The sequence below is a fragment of the Nycticebus coucang genome, chromosome 10, assembly GCF_027406575.1.
Source record: "Nycticebus coucang isolate mNycCou1 chromosome 10, mNycCou1.pri, whole genome shotgun sequence".
In the NCBI taxonomy this organism is placed as follows: domain Eukaryota; kingdom Metazoa; phylum Chordata; class Mammalia; order Primates; family Lorisidae; genus Nycticebus; species Nycticebus coucang.
In genome coordinates, this window is record NC_069789.1 from 101095826 (window position 1) to 101111161 (window position 15336).

At 50.7% G+C, this 15336-nt stretch overlaps 1 protein-coding gene and 1 long non-coding RNA gene across 4 annotated transcripts; one reads left to right on the top strand and one right to left on the bottom strand.

Annotated features, from left to right (window-relative positions):
* The first annotated feature begins 2751 nt into the window (after positions 1-2751).
* VSIG8 (V-set and immunoglobulin domain containing 8) lies at positions 2752-10102 on the top strand. 2 transcript variants are annotated; one of them, XM_053608098.1, is made up of 7 exons: positions 2752-2933; positions 5890-6065; positions 6475-6676; positions 6770-6991; positions 7887-8006; positions 8310-8505; positions 9380-10102. In XM_053608098.1, the coding sequence occupies exons 1-7, from the start codon at positions 2885-2887 to the stop codon at positions 9660-9662; spliced, it is 1248 nt and encodes a 415-aa protein (XP_053464073.1). In that variant the 5' UTR covers positions 2752-2884; the 3' UTR covers positions 9663-10102. The 2 variants fall into 2 exon arrangements, with proteins under 2 accessions (XP_053464073.1, XP_053464075.1); XM_053608100.1 differs by having other exon boundaries at positions 5890-6062; positions 9380-10087.
* LOC128597600 (uncharacterized) lies at positions 3629-7759 on the bottom strand. 2 transcript variants are annotated; one of them, XR_008383297.1, is made up of 4 exons: positions 6925-7759; positions 5940-6089; positions 4053-4239; positions 3629-3928 (listed from the first exon to the last, which is right to left on the bottom strand). It is a non-coding gene; the product is annotated as an uncharacterized LOC128597600 (long non-coding RNA). The 2 variants fall into 2 exon arrangements; XR_008383296.1 differs by lacking the exon at positions 6925-7759 and having other exon boundaries at positions 3629-3905; positions 5940-6078.
* Positions 10103-15336: the final 5234 nt, after the last annotated feature.

Genomic DNA, 15336 nt, shown 5'->3' on the forward strand with positions numbered 1-15336 from the left:
GGGAGCAACAACGGTGCCCTGCCTTTTCAGGTTTTGAGAGACCTCTTCATGGTCCCCTCAAAAGTGAATGCTCTTCATGTAGACAGGCCCTCAGTTCCCCCCAACTCCCATCTCCCAGACTCCACAACTGGACCTCCCAGCCCCAGTGGACTCCCTCCAATGAACCCCATATTCTAGCTTAGTTTGGCATTAGAGCCCTGGTCATGCTAACAGTTTCCTGCATCCCCTCCCCTAAATGTCTTTCCTGGAGCTTTACCAGGAGGTGAGCTGTAGCTGAGGAGCAGGACTTGAGAGGTCCCATTTGTTATGGGACTATGTTGTCTCAAACATGTCCAATGGTCTCAACATTCATATCCCTCCTTGAAGCCCTGGGACCCCATTCAACATATGCCACTGGTATTCTCCTTGAGTTAAGGGTTGAAAATTCTAGACAAACCTGCATCCAAAAGATGGAGGTGAGGTCTTCATACATCAGAAATAAAAGCTCATCTTTGATCCCTCTGAGTCCCTCTGCTCACATATCTTCAATCCCTGTTCGAACCCTAAACACAGCCTACTCTAACTTGAATTGCAAACTCATTTCTAGCCCAACTGTAACCCCAATCCTAAATCAATCTTAACCCAGCCTTTGATTCAGCCCTAGCTGTATCCCCAAGCATATCTGTAAATGACACTCTTTTTTTTTTTTTTTTTTTGTGGTTTTTGGCCAGGGCTGGGTTTAGAACCCACCACCTCCAGCATATGGGACTGGCGCCCTACTCCTTGAGCCACAGGCGCCACCCGCATATCTGTAAATGAAACCCAAACCCTATACCTTAGCATAGCACAAATCCCAGCCACAAACCCTAATTTCAGTTCTAGCTGTAATTCTAATGCTAATCCCCACCATAACTCTCATCTGACCTCAAGCTCATTCATGATTTCAACCAACCCCAAAGGTTCCTCCAACTCCAGCTTCACCCAGCTCTAACCTGAGGCCAAATCCAGAACTCGGGTGATTCCCCAGCCTCAATTCCGTGTCATGGAAGCATAAACTCACTTCTTTCTTCTCAGTCTCCCACTTCCTGGTCCCACCTGTTTCCCCCTCCACCTGACACTGACTTTCCATGCTTTTTTTCTCAGGAGTGGGTCTGGTAACTCATAGGGTCACTGAGCTCTTTTTATGGACCACTTAGGACTGAGAGCCAGGATGCCAGGACCCATGTAGCCAAGCCCAGCAGCAGCATCTGTACTGAATCCCTGAGTTTCTCCAGATTACCTGTTTCCCATCTGTAAAATGGGGATAATTATCCCTGCTCTCCAGAGGGTACAGGACAATCCTATAAACCTAAAAATAAATAAGGAAATAAGGATATTCATTGTGCACATCTGTCTGGCCCCAAAGTGGCCTGTTATTGTTGGGGGTTTGGGTGAGGGGTTTGGGATGCAGAGAGGTGTGGACTCCTCGAGCTTCCTTATTGTTCTGTCTTAATTTTTCCCGAAGGGATGGACCCTGGCATCGCTGAACCCCACAGCTCTCCTCAAGACTCTTCCCCTTATGCCCCTCTCAGAGCCCTGAATCAGGGGTGGGGGATGGGATTTGATTTCTTTGAGGAAGTCAAACAGGGACTATTTGGACTATTGAACAGGGGCACTCGTGACCTGAGAATCCAGGGGGAGACACAAGGGCTGACCCTCTGCCTTCTCCTGACCACCACGACCACCCCTATCTCAGCTCCAGTCTGCCCAGGACCATGCTGGCTTAGTCATCTTCATGACCAGTCCAGGTGGTGGGGTCCTGGGTCTCAAGAACCCATTTATTCAAGTCCTGGTCATTTTTCCTGTGTGTGGAAGCCAGGACACCAAGTAGCCCCTCAAGGAAGTACACATAGAGGGCTTGGCATTGTCCACAGAGACTCCCTGGCACACAGACACCTGTCCCCCAACATACCCTCGTGAAGGGGGACATGTACACAGGGACACCCCGCCCCCAGCACTGTCCTCTCTCTTACCCCGTCCCTTCCCTTGCTCACACCACATACTCTTGGTCCCCTGTAACAGCCTGGCTCTAAGGTGTCCCGTTCACTCTAGAGTGACCTGGAATCTGAGGGGACATCCAGAGGGAAACCCTGTTCCTGAACACACTCCTTCCTTTCTCTTGCCGCTCTGGTGATGTGACTCCCTTTGAAAGGACAGAGGCCCCATGGGAAGGTGGGCTGGTCATTCCTGGGTCCCCTTCATCTGTCTGGGCTTCCCCTGCAGTCCCAGTTCCCAGCACGGGGAAGTGTCTCCTTCCCTTGTGCCCTTTCTCATGGGTCTCGATCTGGTGGGGGCTCTGGAGGGTTGGGGTGCTTGGAGGGTGGGACTTGGATGCTGGAGCCTGCACAGGGAAGGGAGCATCAGCCAGTGCTCTTTAAGGTGTGGCCACCCTTCATCTGCGACCCTGGCTTCTCCTTCCTCTTCCTCACTTCCCCCAGGGACAGAGGCAGCAAATGAGTGGTGAGGGGAGATCATGGAAGCTGTAAATGGGGTGACTATTGTCACTGGAGGATGTGGCCAGGAGGAAGTGAAGTTTAACAGGTGCCTAATTACAAGTCCCGCTGGCTGCCCTGCGCCACTCTTGAGACAGGGAAGAGCTTGGGTGAGGGCTGGTTAATGTCTGGGTAGGCCATCCTGTCACCCCGCTAATTAGGGTTCCTGGGACTCCTCCTCAAGGCGGGGACCAGGCCCCCTCCCTCCCATAGAAATAACTCTGGCTGCTCCCCAGCTGGGCATTCACTGTACCTTCCTGCCACCCCAGGCAGCGTCTGGGCCCTCAGCGCTCCTCCCTCCACTGGCCCCCTCACATCCACACCACCAGCCCACAGGATACCCAGCCCAGGCAGAGGAAACAGGAGCCTAGAGAATGGGAATGCGAGGAGCCGTCCATCTTCTGCTAGTGTGCCTCAGCCCAGGTACGGGGCTGGGAGTGGGCAGAGATCCCCACGCGAGGCCCGAGGGGCAGGCAGAGGGGCAGCAAGGGCTCACAGGGGAGCCTCGAAGGTGGCTGGAGAGGCCCTGGCAGGGCACTACCTACCCTTACCCCGCGGCCACCAGGTCTGGATATTGCTGGGACCCTCTCCCTGGGAGAGCCTGTACCGTGTGGTGTGTGTGATGTGTGTGATGTGGAGGTCTCTGAGAAGAACTCACATGTGCGTGTGTCCTGTGGGCTCACACGTGTGTGCAGGTGCCCTGGGTGCTCACCAACCTGGATTTTAGGATGAAGGGGTATGAGGGAGGAGTGTGGGAAGGGGGAACATTTTTAGCCTGTGAGTATGAATGTGTATGTGGGTGTGGGGATGCATGTGTGTGTGTGTGCAAGCGTGTGTGTGAATGACAGCATTTCTGGCAGAACAGCTGCACCTGCTCTCTGCCCAGTGACTGCTGGCCTGACAGAGCCCACATGAGAAGCTCTGGCTGTGCTGTGGGGACCTGGGATCTCTCTGTGAGAGTGTGTGTCTGCGGGTGTACGTGGCCGGGGGCGTGTGCGGGCAGACTCAGAGCTGTGGGCATTCAGCACCAATCCCCTCTGTGGGAGCCACCTTGTCTTCCCTCCCTTCCCTTCCTCTACCTCAACACTGGACAGAGGCTCAGGAGTTCTGGAGGCAGCTTGAAAATTCAGAAAGGATTTATAAGCCAAGAGTAGACACCACTATACAGGTGACATGCCAGAGATGGTAGCCAACTCTAGTGCTTTTGTGGGGTGACAATTAATCATCATTGTCTTCTTCCTTCAAGAGTCTGTTGTGACTCTCCCCACTCAGCTGTCTCATCCCCTGGGCTTCTTCCCTCTTTTCCGCCTCTCTCTTCTCTCACATTCCCTGGATGTACTTCCTCGGTGCCAGGTGACACACTGGAGAGGGAGGAGTGCAGAAAGGCTGGAACACCTGGGAGGAGGTTGAGGAAATATCTAAGGAAGGAAAAAGCTGGGTGAGAGTCCCTGGCCTGGGACGACTGAAGAAGCTCTCAGCCTAGTGGAGAGCAGGGGACTTTTCTTCCAGCCTGTCGCTCCTTCCCAAGCCCTCAATACTTACCCTCTTGCCTGTCTGGCTCCTCTGGTGTGGGGACAGAGTCCTCCCTATGTGGGTGGTTCCTCAGGGTGGAGCCTCTGCTCTCCGCTGAGCTCTGCCTCACCCCGCCTTGGCTTGTGCCATCCCAGGATTCAGCACAGGGAGCAGGATTCTTATCTCAGAAATGAGCTGCTGTTCTCCTGGCCTGGGGCTGGAGGAGGCATCACTCAGTCCCGTTAAGAGTCCCAGCTGCCAGCCCATGTGCCCTGGGTCACCTTGGAGTCTAGCTGGGTTAGGGCATGGCTGATGGCCCATCCAGGGTTCCTAGGGGGTGAGTTCAGTGGTCCCTGAGGTGTTGGTGTTGAAAAGTCCTTGCTGGCCTCTCTGGAGCCGGGCTAGACCTTCCACACGGGCTTCTGCAGATATGTCTGGTCTTGAATGCACACACATAGCAACTATATGAGCATGCAGAGGGCGTGTCTGGGGATTAATAAGTACCTGTGTGCACATGTGCATCTGTGTTTGTACCGACCTGACTGCATCCGGGTGTAAGGGGGTGCTGCATAGGAATGGATTTGAATTTTGAAAGCTTGTAAGAGTGTGTTTGTGTGTCAATTTGTTTGCCTGTGACAGTGTATTACTGTGTGTGTGTGATGCTAAGTGTGAACGTGGCCCTGAGTCAGAGAAGGGCAGAACAGAATAATTGCTGAGACCTGGGGTTGGGACCCCAAAGGACGTGTTGACTCAAAAAAGCAAATGGAGAGGGAGCCAGGCTGAGTGAGGGGCATGAGGAGAGGCTGCTGGGGATTGGGAGGCACAGTGCAGAGTGCCCAGGGCGAGGCCCTGGGTACAGCCCCTTCTTATCCCTCTTGAGGTCCAACCGGTTGGGGCTAGGCTTGCCTGGGGCTCCAGGGTAGGGAGGGAGAGGAGTGCAGTCCTGAGCGCCCCAATCCTGGGATCCTGGCCCCTCCCGGGGCTAGATGCACTGACTCAGGGAGCGTGTGGGGGCGGCTGTACTGAGCCACACAAACACACAAGGGCAAAGATACACAGTCCATAATGCCACACATTGTCATGCAAGGTTCATACTGTCCTACAGATGGATACCTATGGCCACACCAGGCATACACCATCACTTACCATCACACGGACACAGCCGGGCTCCCAGTCATAGCTGTCCCCTGTCACATATGGACCCGCACTGCCATTTGGAACACCTCCACAGTCAGGCACGTTGTCACACACCACCACACATTGCCACACAGACACACCCTGTCATACACAGACATGCAGCTCATCAGACTTCTGCTTCGTGGGCTGGAGATGAACCCCAGAAGCCATGGTACCCTGCTGTCTCCAGACAGGAGCACGTCACTTGGTCCAGACTGAGCCCAGATGGGTGGCATTTAACCAGCTGGGCTCTTCCAACAGAGCTTTAACAGCTCTGTGTGCTCTGCGTGCCTTCACACACACTAGCTTACCCATACTATCATGCAAAATATATAAGTAGACAGCCTACATGGTCCTGTGCATGAATATCCTTAGAGCACACCTGAGAAGCTACAATGGAGGCACACGGTGTACATATGTACATACATACTCATGCACACAGTCGTGTGTACACACAACCATATGTAACAGCTATTTGGTATTCAGATGCAAACCTGTATGTGTGCACAAACATTGCCACATGAATAAACATGCCACACAAGTACACACGGGCATGGCTACAGCACACCCACACACACTAAGAGCAGCCCCTCCTCCGTATGGAAGCCCCACTGGCCCCAAGACAGAGAAAAGAGAGGGGGCTGAAGGCCTGGCTCTGCCCTCATCTCCCCGCTGCCCTGCCTTCCCCCAGCACTGCTGTCCGCTGTGCGGATCAACGGGGATGGCCAGGAGGTCTTATACCTGGCAGAAGGTGATAATGTGAGGCTGGGCTGCCCCTATATCCTGGACCCTGAGGACTATGGTCCCAACGGGCTGGACATCGAGTGGATGCAAGTCAGCTCGGAGCCCTCACATCCAGAGAACGTGGTGAGTACCGGGCATGGTGTCAGCCTAGAGGAGGCACAAAGAGTAAAAATAAAAATAAGGAAACTAAGACCTTGAACTTCTCCCAAGGCCTCTTAGACAATAGGGTAACAGGGATGAGGGTCTGCGATCATGAATCAAGCCAGCCGGTTGGTCTACCTCCTGCCACCCCATTCCAAAGGGGAGATGAGGTAAGGTCCCTTGGAAAGTTCCCGGCTTGACCTTATACTTTCCAAACTGGTTGACCTTGCCTGATCTCACCCATTCTATAAAAAATGGGCACCGTCACTCCCATGTTTCAGCTGAGAAAACTAAATCTTAGAGACATTCAGTGAATTGCCCATAGCACCAACCTGTGTGGTCCTCCCTAGCCCTGCCTGTCTCACCACTTGTTTTCCTCTCTTCTTCACAGTTCTTAAGTTACCAAAACAAGAGGATCAATCATGGCAACCTCCCCCATCTGCAGCAGAGGGTCCGCTTTGCAGCCTCAGACCCCAGCCAGTACGACGCCTCCATCAACCTCATGAACCTGCAGGTATCTGACACAGCCACCTACGAGTGCAGGGTGAAGAAGACTACCACGGCCAGCAGGAAGGTCATTGTCACTGTCCAAGGTATGGGCAGACTCCTCCGGGCAACTTGGCTACTCTGAGCCTAGCTCTGCCTCTTGGCTGGGCCATGGCTTACAATTGCCTGCTTCCTTGCAGCACGCCCTGCCGTGCCCATGTGCTGGATTGAGGGCCACATGACATATGGCAATGACGTGGTGTTAAAGTGCTTTGCCAATGGGGGCTCGCCGCCCCTCTCCTACAAGTGGGCCAAGATCAGCGGGCACACCTACCCCTACAGAGCCAGCTCCTACCTCTCCCAGCACAGCTTCCACTCGGAGCTCTCCTACCAGGAGTCCTTCCACAGCTCCATGAATCAAGGTGAGAGGGGCCCCAGCGAGGGCAGAGTGGGGACAAGCGGAAGATAGGGGACTCTGGGACCTGCTGGGGCTTCCTCGGGTTATCAGTGGCACCTAATCAAAGCCAAAACCCCTGTAGGAGACTTCCTCTGTGCCCTCCCAGTAGCTGTAGTGGAGGGAAGAAAGGAAGGTAACACTGGCGAGTCAGGGAACAGCAGCGTGGTTAATAGGGAAAGAGCATGGCTTACCTTGCTGGGCCTGGGTTTCTTCATCCATGAAAAGGGAAAACTACGTAGGTCATCACGAAGAGATACACAAAAATCAAGCAATGTAAAATCTGTGTGAACAGAAACAAATGAAGCCCTCCCAGCAACACTGATAAGCTGAGCAAGGTCCCTTCAAACTCGCAGGAGTACCAGAAAGGATGCTGTTGTCTGTGTCTCTTGGAAGTGAAATGATGGACCCTAACACAGTCTGCCTCAACACTTTTGTAGTGACCCATGCAATATCTGCCTTTCAGGGGCATGTGAGGATTAAATGGGGGTGAGGTGTACAGAGCTCCTTGCACCTAGAAAAGCTGAATAATATTCAGTTAAACAGAATAACAGCTAGAAGGGACTGAGAATTCCCTTGTCTAACTAACCCTGTCCTCACTGTACAAAGAAGGAAACCAAGGTGCAGAGAGGGGACATATTTTTCCAGGGTCACAGAGTGAATTAAGGTGTCTGTGTTTTGCTTCTGGGAGGGGAGTCTTTCCTTATCTATCTTAGCTGGGGAAGGTGAATCACCTCTGGTGACACATACCTTCCCTCTTTCCAGAGTGGGTGTCCCATATCCCAGACCACAGGGGCTGAGGCGGGGGTGAGGGTGGGGTGGGTAGAGCTCTTAGAGACCAGGCCCTTCTGCTTCAATTTCAGGCCTGAACAACGGAGACCTGGTGTTGCAAGACATCTCCAGGGCGGATGATGGGCTGTATCAGTGCACAGTGGCCAACCAAGTGGGCTACAGCGTTTGTGTGGTGGACGTGAAGGTGTCAGGTGGGTGCAGCAACCCTGCGGGCCTGGTGGTGGGAGGGTTGGAGCCTCCGCTGGCTCTACCTTTGCACTGCCATAGTCCTCATACAGGCCTCTGCCTAGTGCTCCTGAGAGCCCTGGGGAAAACGTGCAGACACAAAGGGTTAACCTGCATCTCCTTAAATTCTCCTTACCCAGTGTCCCAGAGCTAGAGACCCCCTGAGTTTCTCTCCCTCTTTCCCACTGACTCCAGTCCTGGCACATCCTGGTCAGAAAGGCACCTGCCACGCTGGGAGAAATCTGACCGGCCTCCCCTTCTCTTCGCAGACTCCCGGCGTGTGGGCATGATCATCGGAGCCGTGCTGGGCTCGCTGCTCGCGCTGGCCTGCCTGGCGGTGGGCATCTGGGGGCTCGTCTGCTGGTGCTGCGGGGGCTCCGGGGCTGGCGCCACCCGCGGTGCCTTCGGCTACAGCAACGGCGGGGTCGGCGGAGGGGCCTGCTGCGACTTGGCTAGTGAGATCAGGTAAAACCTGATGCATGGTGCATGCTGCTGTGCGGCAGGGGCGTGGCGCCCTGCCCGCCTCACCCTTGCCTGCCGCCGACCGGCTGGGACCCCCACCCCAACCTTGCCCACCATCGCCGCAGAGCGCTGGGACCGCAGCATGTAGACCTGCCACCCGCCGCATGGCTTTTTCTGTCTCTCCTTCTTGCCAGTCTTCACCTCTGTTCCCCTGCCCTCCGGCTCCCTCCTACCTGTGCGCCTCTCTGGCCTGTCTAGACTGTAAGCTCCTGGAGGGCAGGGCCTATGTTTTTTCACCTTTCCGCTGTATTGCACCGGTAAGAACTCGGACAAGCTTATTTAAGAACTAGTAAGAATAGTGCCAATAACTTATATTAGAAGCAAACTAGAAATAAAAAATAGAACAGGACTAGCAGTGCTAATGATTGCAGTGCCTTGGGGATGGAGGGAAAGATGGAGAAGACTGAAGGGCAGGAGGTGAGAAGGGAGGAGAGCGCGCGCAAGCCTGAGCGCCAGGTCCGGTTAGTTGTTACGAAAGAAGGAAGAGAAAGCAGCTCTCCAAGACTCCCTGACTTAGAGGTGGTGATTCTGCGGAACATCAGAAAGGGACGCGAGGGCGCCTGGATGCGGCTGTCTGCCCTGGCTGTCGGGATAACGTGTGGACCAGCCCTGTCTGGAGAATGGGTATGGTGGCTCCCCGAACAGTTCCAGGAAGGAGCAGAAAGGAGAGTAGGTCCGTGAGGAGGGAAAGAGATGAGGGCAGGTGGAGGGAGGCGCGGGAGATGAGAGGTCGCCAAGCGCCCCGGCTCTGCCCAGGCCGTGCCCACGCCGCGCCGCGGAGGAGCCCGCTCACTTGCCCGCCTGTTGTTTTCCACAGAGAGGACGCCATGGCGCCCGGTTGCAAGGCCAGCAGGCGCGGCAGCCGCGTCACCCACCTCCTGGGGTACCCGACGCAGAACGTCAGCCGCTCCCTGCGCCGCAAGTACGCGCCTCCTCCCTGCAGTGGCTCTGAGGACGTGGCCCTGGCGCCCTGCACCGCCACTGCAGCTGCCACAGCCTGCGAAGCGGGCCCCTCCCCTGTGTACGTCAAGGTCAAGAGCGCGGAGCCGGCGGACTGCGTCCAGGCGCCGCTGCAGTGCAAGGACGGTCTTTTGGTGTGAGCGCTCTCCCCGCGCCGCGCTCCACTGCGCCCCGGCAGGGAGGAGGGAACGGGGCCTTCTGCTCTCAGCTGGGGACGCGTTCGGGCTAGTGCAAACCTCGCTCGTACCCCGCCGCCCGGAGGCTGGGGGTTGAAGGCATTTACCTTGAGAAATTCGTAGGGAGGCAGAGCCTCCTCCATCAAAGAAGGAGGGAGTGGGCAAGGGAAGTCGGTCTGGAAACTTCTTCGCAACCTTGAAGCCTGGGGCCAGGGGTCGACGAGGGAGGGAGGAGGAAGCGGATTCAGTGTCCTAGAGTGGCGAAGGCGGGAGGCCTGTGTGCCCAGCCAAAGCAGAGGGCCTCGGGGGCCGGGTGGGCAGGGGTCTGGACTGACCTGTTCAGCGTGTGAGCCCTGAGACCTGAGGCGGTAGAGTTAGCACAATAAAGAAACTGTAAGACTTGAGAATGTGGTGGCTGTCCGTGTTCCACGGAGGACAGGCATGGGGTGGAGGGCCGTGCTCCTTGGGGTGGGCTGTTCCTGTTACTCGCCCAATTCCTGACCGTCTCCAACCTGCCCCTTCTTAGATTCCAGCAGTTAGAGCTGCTTGGGGCCATCAAAACCTACTCCTTTCCACAGCTACAAAGTGTAGAAAAAAGAAAAAAAAAATTAGCTCAGAATTTCTGTGAAAATAAATTAAGGATATTTGAGGAACTGGCAAAGTGCAATAAAACACCTGCCCTATCTAAATAGTTTTCACACGAAGCCAAGATTTGCTGTTGAGAATAATGTGCTCTAAAAGGCTAGTGAGGCTTTGCATATTGCTGAAAGCTAAAAGGAAACTTGTCCTTGAATCACAGATACATGTTCATCTGGTGAGACAGAACCAGGATGTATAAAAATAAGACTACCATCTCTTACATCAAAAAGTGCCAGAGTTCTAGGGTTCTAAGTGACTTCCAAGAAGGAGGGGGAACAATATTTGTGGAGCATATGTTATGGGACAAGGCAAGTATGGTAAGTCCCTGCACATACACTTGGTGTTTTGGGACAATTAATTTTATGGTTCATTTTTCAAGTTGTCAAGTTGATCAACTTGTGCAGAGTCCATCACATAGTAGATGTTTAAGAATCCTAGCACTCTGGGAGGCCCAGGTGGGTGGATTACCTAAGCTCATGGGTTCCAGACCAGCCTAAGCCAGAGTGAGACTTGTCTCTAAAAAAAAAAAAAAGAGCTGGGCATTGTGGCAGGTGCCTGTAGTCCCAGCTACTTGGGAGGCTGAGGCAAGAGAATCTTTTGAGCCCAAGAGTTTGAGGTTGCTTCCAGCTATGACGCCACAGCACTCTACCTGGGGCAGTAAAGAGAGATTCTGGCTCAAAAAAAAGAAAAAAAAAAAAAAGAAAAGAAAGAAATACTAAGTGAATAAATGTGGGAATGTGGGCCCATTACTAAATTTTTTATTTAGAAAACAAGTTTTTTTAGGTTTTTTAGTTGCTGCCTTATGATGGAATATCTGTAATTAAAACCTAAGCCTGTCTGACCTCTGACTTCACACTCTTCCACTCTGAAGCAGTTGGCTACTCCTAGATAGGGGTCAGTTGAGTAATTTAGTATTTACCAGCACTTCTTTTGTTTGGTACCTGATCCTGATATTTACAGTGAGTGTATTCTTGATGAGGATGCTTTAGTCATTTCTGGTAAGAACAAAAAAAAAAGTGGAAATCAATAAACACTGTTTTAGTTAATAGGAGTGAAAAGTTTTCTCTTGCAAGTGAGATGGGGAGTGCTTAATTAAAAAGCAGTGTTTGAAATAAAGTTGCAAGGGATATCTTTATTAAGCAAACAAAGAGTGTTCCAGATGTCATATTGATGAAGAGATGAGGGCGTGGTACAGCAAGCTGGGGGATGCAGTCAAGAAGAAACAGTTCTGGTGGTCCTTTCACATCCAGTATCCTCTGTGGGTCACTGGAATTCACTTTGCTATTGTAATGCCTACTTGCCTATGATTTAAGAATTTCTAAGGTGGAATAGACATGGTTAGTAAAAGAAACTGGATGGGATTAATTTCCTTTGCTGAGCAAGATTACATTTAAAAAATCAATGAGGTCCATACTAATTGCTGAAGATTCAAGAAGGAGGCTCATAGTTCAAATGAACATTTGGTGAATGTGAATGATTTTGTATTTGATGAGCTTATCAGGATAACACAGTGACCTAAAGGGGTAGGTATTTGTACATCTGAGTTGTCTGGACCGTTTCTCATCTTAAATATAAAATATATTTTATGTCAGATCATTTGTGCTTTGGTAGCAAAAATAGAGTTGAAAGGATACAGGTCTTGATATCATTAATTTCATGTCTGCTAGGAGACATATCAGGAAAAGCAGCATGGGTTCTCTTATTCCTGTGATAACACTTGGACTGTGTTGCCTTTGCACTTGGTTCCTTGTATCAGGGATCCTAGACTTCCGTGTGGCTCTCCTTCAGAATCCTTTTGTTGGACTTAACGCTTCATCTGTTTGGGCTGCCTTGATTTTATTTGTCCTTCCTCCTTGATTCTTCCATACTATTTATTTACACTTGACTCTGGAATATTTTGGCAGATGTTTTCAATGTATTGTAGGTCCTTCAATTAGATTAAATGAATTATTGGAGAGGATTGAAATTAATACTGTATCTGTCTGTGGTGACATTGGAATATTTCCATTTCACTACATTGGACAATGTGTTTGTGGAAATATAAGATATTGTGTTCAGTTCTATGAAACTCCAGATCTCAATATTATCCTCCTGGTAGATTTCTGGGTGTGTGTGTGTGTGTGTGTGTGTGTCTTTGATTTTTTTCCTTTATGTTTTCCCCATAATTGTGTGTCAGTTGAATGATATTGTTGCCATTTCACATTCATCGTCACATAAAGCTGATTCTTTTTTCTTGTAGGCCAGGGCATTGTCCATGGTTAGAGATGTGCTATTTGCAAGTGTTAAATCCTTTTACATGGTTGTACTAGTTGCTGGGAAAGACCTTGACTGGAGTCATGATGAGCTGTTATTTATTGAGGATAAATAAGTGAAGCTGTTATTTATTGAGATTATTCTGAAGTTTGGCTTAAAAAAATCTTATTCCTCACTATACAGATGGGGAAATTGAGACCCCCTTAGGCTGGCCTTTAAATCCCAAATCCTGCATTTCCTTCTTCATTATAGAAGGTTGGAAGAGAGGACACAGGGGACTGTCAGGGATGACCTCTAAATATTCCCTGATATTCTTACCATCTTTCTTTCTTTTCCTTTCATCTACCTAATCCTGACTTCTTTCTTACTCCCAGTTGTATGCCTTCCTTCTGAACAGCAAGAAAGGGGTTCAGAGCCATACTCTGTGGGGATAAAAAGACCTCAGCACCATCTTTTGATAGGAAGGGGATTGATATTTACTAAGCACCCACTAAGCACCAGGTGCTTTTTGATATTTTGTTTTATTTATTGATGAGGTTGTGCTTTATCCCCATTATACAGATGAAGAAACTGAGGCTCAGAGAGATTAGCTATCTTGACCAAGGCCACAAAGGAAATCATTTAGAACTTGATCTACCCACATTTGACTCCAGGACGTATCTTTCTCTGATATTTGAATTCCTTCTCTAACATTCCTGACAAAGGAAAGAAGTTGGAACTTCTTCTTGAATACCTCCAGTGGTAGCTCACCACCACCCCAAGCAGGCCATTTGACCTCTCACTGCTAATATTGAATAGAACATTCCTTCTCTTGAACCCAGATCTTATCCCCATATAACTTTGATCCCTAGGTCCAAGTTCACTTTCAGGGAGCCCAGAGCATCACCTTTCCAATTCACTTGTCTCTAGTGGACCAAATGGTTGTACTCCACACAGGATGGCTACAGCAGGCCCGCAGCTGGATATTTGTCTGGTCTAGGGGTAGGGGGAACTCTTCAGAAAAGCATAGTACTTCAAGGTCATGTAATTCTGTTTGCCTCTCCACAGCCACTTGCTTGTTGAGAGCCCAGACTTTTCTCCTGTAATCTCTTTTCTCCTAAAGAGAAGTTCATCTTCCTAAATTCTTCCCACGACTACCTTAGGACCACATGAGGTGTGGGGTATGTGTGGGCCTCAGAGTGTCTGTGTTTAGGGAGCCTGGAAACCCTTGAGATGACTTGGGTATTTGCAAAGAGGTGCTGGCATTGCTGCCTCTGCCTTCCTGGAGATTGGGAGGAGAAATGAGAGTTGATAATGAGACAAGGGGAATAAGAGATGAATGACTTGGAGGGTGGGGAGGTAGAGGGGTTCTTGGAAATGGGCAAAGGTATAGGAGGAAAGGGATTAAACAGGAAGGGGAGCAGAGAACTCCAGGACCCGTCCATCCCTTCCTGAGCACTTATAAAATGACTTCTTCACAGATGGAGAGTTTGATCTCTATCTCAGCAGAGCATTGTGCCTAGCATACTTTCGCCCTAAGGCAGGGAACTGAATAGGATGACTTGAAAAGGGCGCTCCCAGTTTGAGAAGCCTCCAGCTTGGCCTCCTGCAAGGTGGTGAGGGACAGAGGCAGCCAGCTGGCTGTACAGGTTGTGTTGAGTGATATCATCTTCTCATTCCAGGAACCAGGGAGCCATGCTCAGACTCGGCCTTCTTTGGAGAGGAGGGAACACTGAGGCTCTGGAAAGGAAACGATATTAAAAAGCAGCAAGAGAGATTTCAGAGAGACTCTGAGAATAATTTCCTATTAGGATGATTCAACAGGGAAGCCAGGGAAGCCCTAAATCCAAGGCTGAGGTCATAGTCATCACTTATCATCCCAGGGCGAGGAGGGAGGAAAGTTTCTGCTCCAATGATTTTGCTTCAGGGATACCTTGGTCTTTTTCATTCAGTGCTGTAGGAGGACATTTGCGGTGATGAATGTTTCACAGTGGCTTTGGGAGTGGAGTAGGGTAGGGGCAGGGAAGCCCTGATTTGTAGCATTTGCTGATTTCCATGATAACAATAATCCAACTATGGTTGATCTCAGCCTGCCAACATGGTACTATGGGCATGAGTTGGGATAAATGTTCTGTGGCATGGGATCGGTGGTATTTCTACAACACAGCTGCAAGAGAGGAAGTAAATAACTTCAAGAGCTTGAAACTGGACATGGTGGCTCACGCCTGTAACACTAGCACTATGGGAGTCCTAGGCGGGCGGATTGCAAGTTCAGAAGTTCAGGAGTTGTCCCCATATAACTTTGATCCCTAGGTTGAAATTCGCTCTTGCTCAGGCTGGTCTCGAACTCCTGAGCTGTCCCCATATAACTTTGATCCCCAGGTTCAAGTTCACCTCCCTGAAAGTGAACTTGGACCTAGGGATCAAAGTTATATGGGGACAACTCAGGAGTTTGAGACCAGCCTGAGCAAGAGCGAGACCCCATCTCTAAAAATAGCCGGGCCTGTGGCAGGCACCTGTAATTCCAGCTACTCGAGAGGCTGAGGCAAGAGAATCTCTTGTGCCCAAGAATTTGAGGTTGATGTTAGCTATGACGTTACGGCAGGGGTCATAAAGTGAAATTTTGTCTCAAAAAACAAAACAAACAAATAGAAAAAAAGAGCTTAGATGATAGTGAGCTGTAGTAAAATAATCAGGAAGTAATGAGTTTTGAGTATCTCCTTTGTCTTAATATAATTCATTTAATTTCAAGTTTATATAATTTACT

Coding starts and splice junctions, on each gene's coding strand:
- VSIG8 (XM_053608098.1), top strand. CDS start 2,885: ATGGGAATGCGAGGAGCCGTCCATCTTCTGCTAGTGTGCCTCAGCCCA. Junction 6,066..6,474: donor CCTCACATCCAGAGAACGTG/GTGAGTACCGGG, acceptor TCTTCTTCACAG/TTCTTAAGTTACCAAAACAA. Junction 6,992..7,886: donor CCACAGCTCCATGAATCAAG/GTGAGAGGGGCC, acceptor CTTCAATTTCAG/GCCTGAACAACGGAGACCTG.